This window comes from Otolemur garnettii, unplaced genomic scaffold (genome assembly GCF_000181295.1).
Source record: "Otolemur garnettii isolate 467f Iridium unplaced genomic scaffold, OtoGar3 scaffold00110, whole genome shotgun sequence".
Classification (NCBI taxonomy): Eukaryota; Metazoa; Chordata; class Mammalia; order Primates; family Galagidae; genus Otolemur; species Otolemur garnettii.
Window position 1 is genome coordinate 2405062 of NW_003852505.1, and position 1393 is coordinate 2406454.

Genomic DNA, 1393 nt, shown 5'->3' on the forward strand with positions numbered 1-1393 from the left:
TTTTTTTTTTTTTTTTTTTGAGAGTCTCTCTTTGTCAGCCTTGGTAGAGTGCCCTGGCATCACAGCTCTCAGCAACCTCAAACTCTTGGGCTCAAGTGATTCTCTTGCCTCAGCCTCCTGAGTAGCTGGGACTACAGGCACGACAACACCCAGCTAGTTTTAGAGACAGGGTCTTGCTCTTGCTCAGGCTGGTCTCGAACCCATGAGCTCAGGCCTTCCAAGTACTAGGATTACAGGTGTGAGCCTATTCCTGGGTCTCTTGAAGGACTTACAGTCGTGTGAGAGTGTTTTTTCTTCTTTTGCTTCCGAGGATTTAAAGCTATCTTATGTCGAGCAGCTGAAGAATCCAAACAGACCTGCTGGGTGGCTGAGGAGATGAAAGTCGTGGCCGGCTGGGTGCTGCTGGGTGCAGTGGTTCCCAATGCAGTCAAGGACTGGGACTGATCAGGTCCAGGTGATGGTTTAGAGATGTTCTGAAGAGGGTGAGAGAAAATAAACAAGTCAACCCACATGCTACCATTGATCTCCCACATTCAAAATTCTGGCTGAAGAATTCCTAAATAAGAAATACTTGCTCAACTAACTGAGGAAGTATCCTTTTTTCCTAGTTCCCAGTCAGTAGGCTCATTAGAGGCAAGCCCCACATTTTTTACTGGTTCCCTTGCAGATGAAAACAAGAAGCAGGAAAATGTTCAGGTCACTCTCCTGCTTAGAAAGCATTCAGGGACACCCCACTGCCCTTGGGGTAGGAACACAACCACTGAATGGAGTTTACAAGGTCAGAGGAAACCCTGCATGTTCTCTAGTCCTGTGTCCCATTCTTATTAACAGGAAGACATCTCATGGCACCCCTAAGATCCTCTCACAGCACACTAGTGGGCCACAGCACACTGGTTGAAAGTCACTGCTCTAGGATTTCTACTTTGGAGGGTTGGGTAGAGGGAAGAAAATCAGACTGGAAGAGGGCCTATCTGCAAGTTGCATTTTCATAGCGAGAACACTAGCTTTGTTTATATCTACAGTTCATGGGTGCAAGGCTGATGGGAGGACTCTCAGGAACTGAGTGCTCCCACCTCCAGTGGGATGGGGATGGAGCCTGTAACCTCACCCTAATTATGACTGCCTTCTCTCTCTCCAAACAATATGGTTTTGGGACACCTCATTGAATTCCTCTGTACCACGTTTCCCTGAAAATAAGACACTCTTATATTTATTTTTTCTCAAGAAGGCACACTAGGCTAGGCGCCTGTGGCTCAAGCAGCTAAGGCGCCAGCCACATACACCTAAGGTGGCGGGTTCGAATCCTCAGCCTGGGCCTGCCAAACAACAATGATGGCTGCAACCAAAAAATGGCCAGGCGTTGTGGCGGGCGCCTGTAGTCCCAGCTACTTGG

At 48.2% G+C, this 1393-nt stretch overlaps 1 protein-coding gene across 1 annotated transcript in view; it reads right to left on the minus strand.

Moving 5' to 3' along the window:
• Positions 1 to 1393, minus strand: part of KIAA1210 (KIAA1210 ortholog) — a 59240-nt gene that overhangs the window by 14096 nt on the left and 43751 nt on the right. Inside the window, 1 exon segment of the mRNA XM_003797033.1 lies at positions 273 to 473. Within this exon segment, the coding sequence (XP_003797081.1) occupies positions 273 to 473 (201 nt within the window).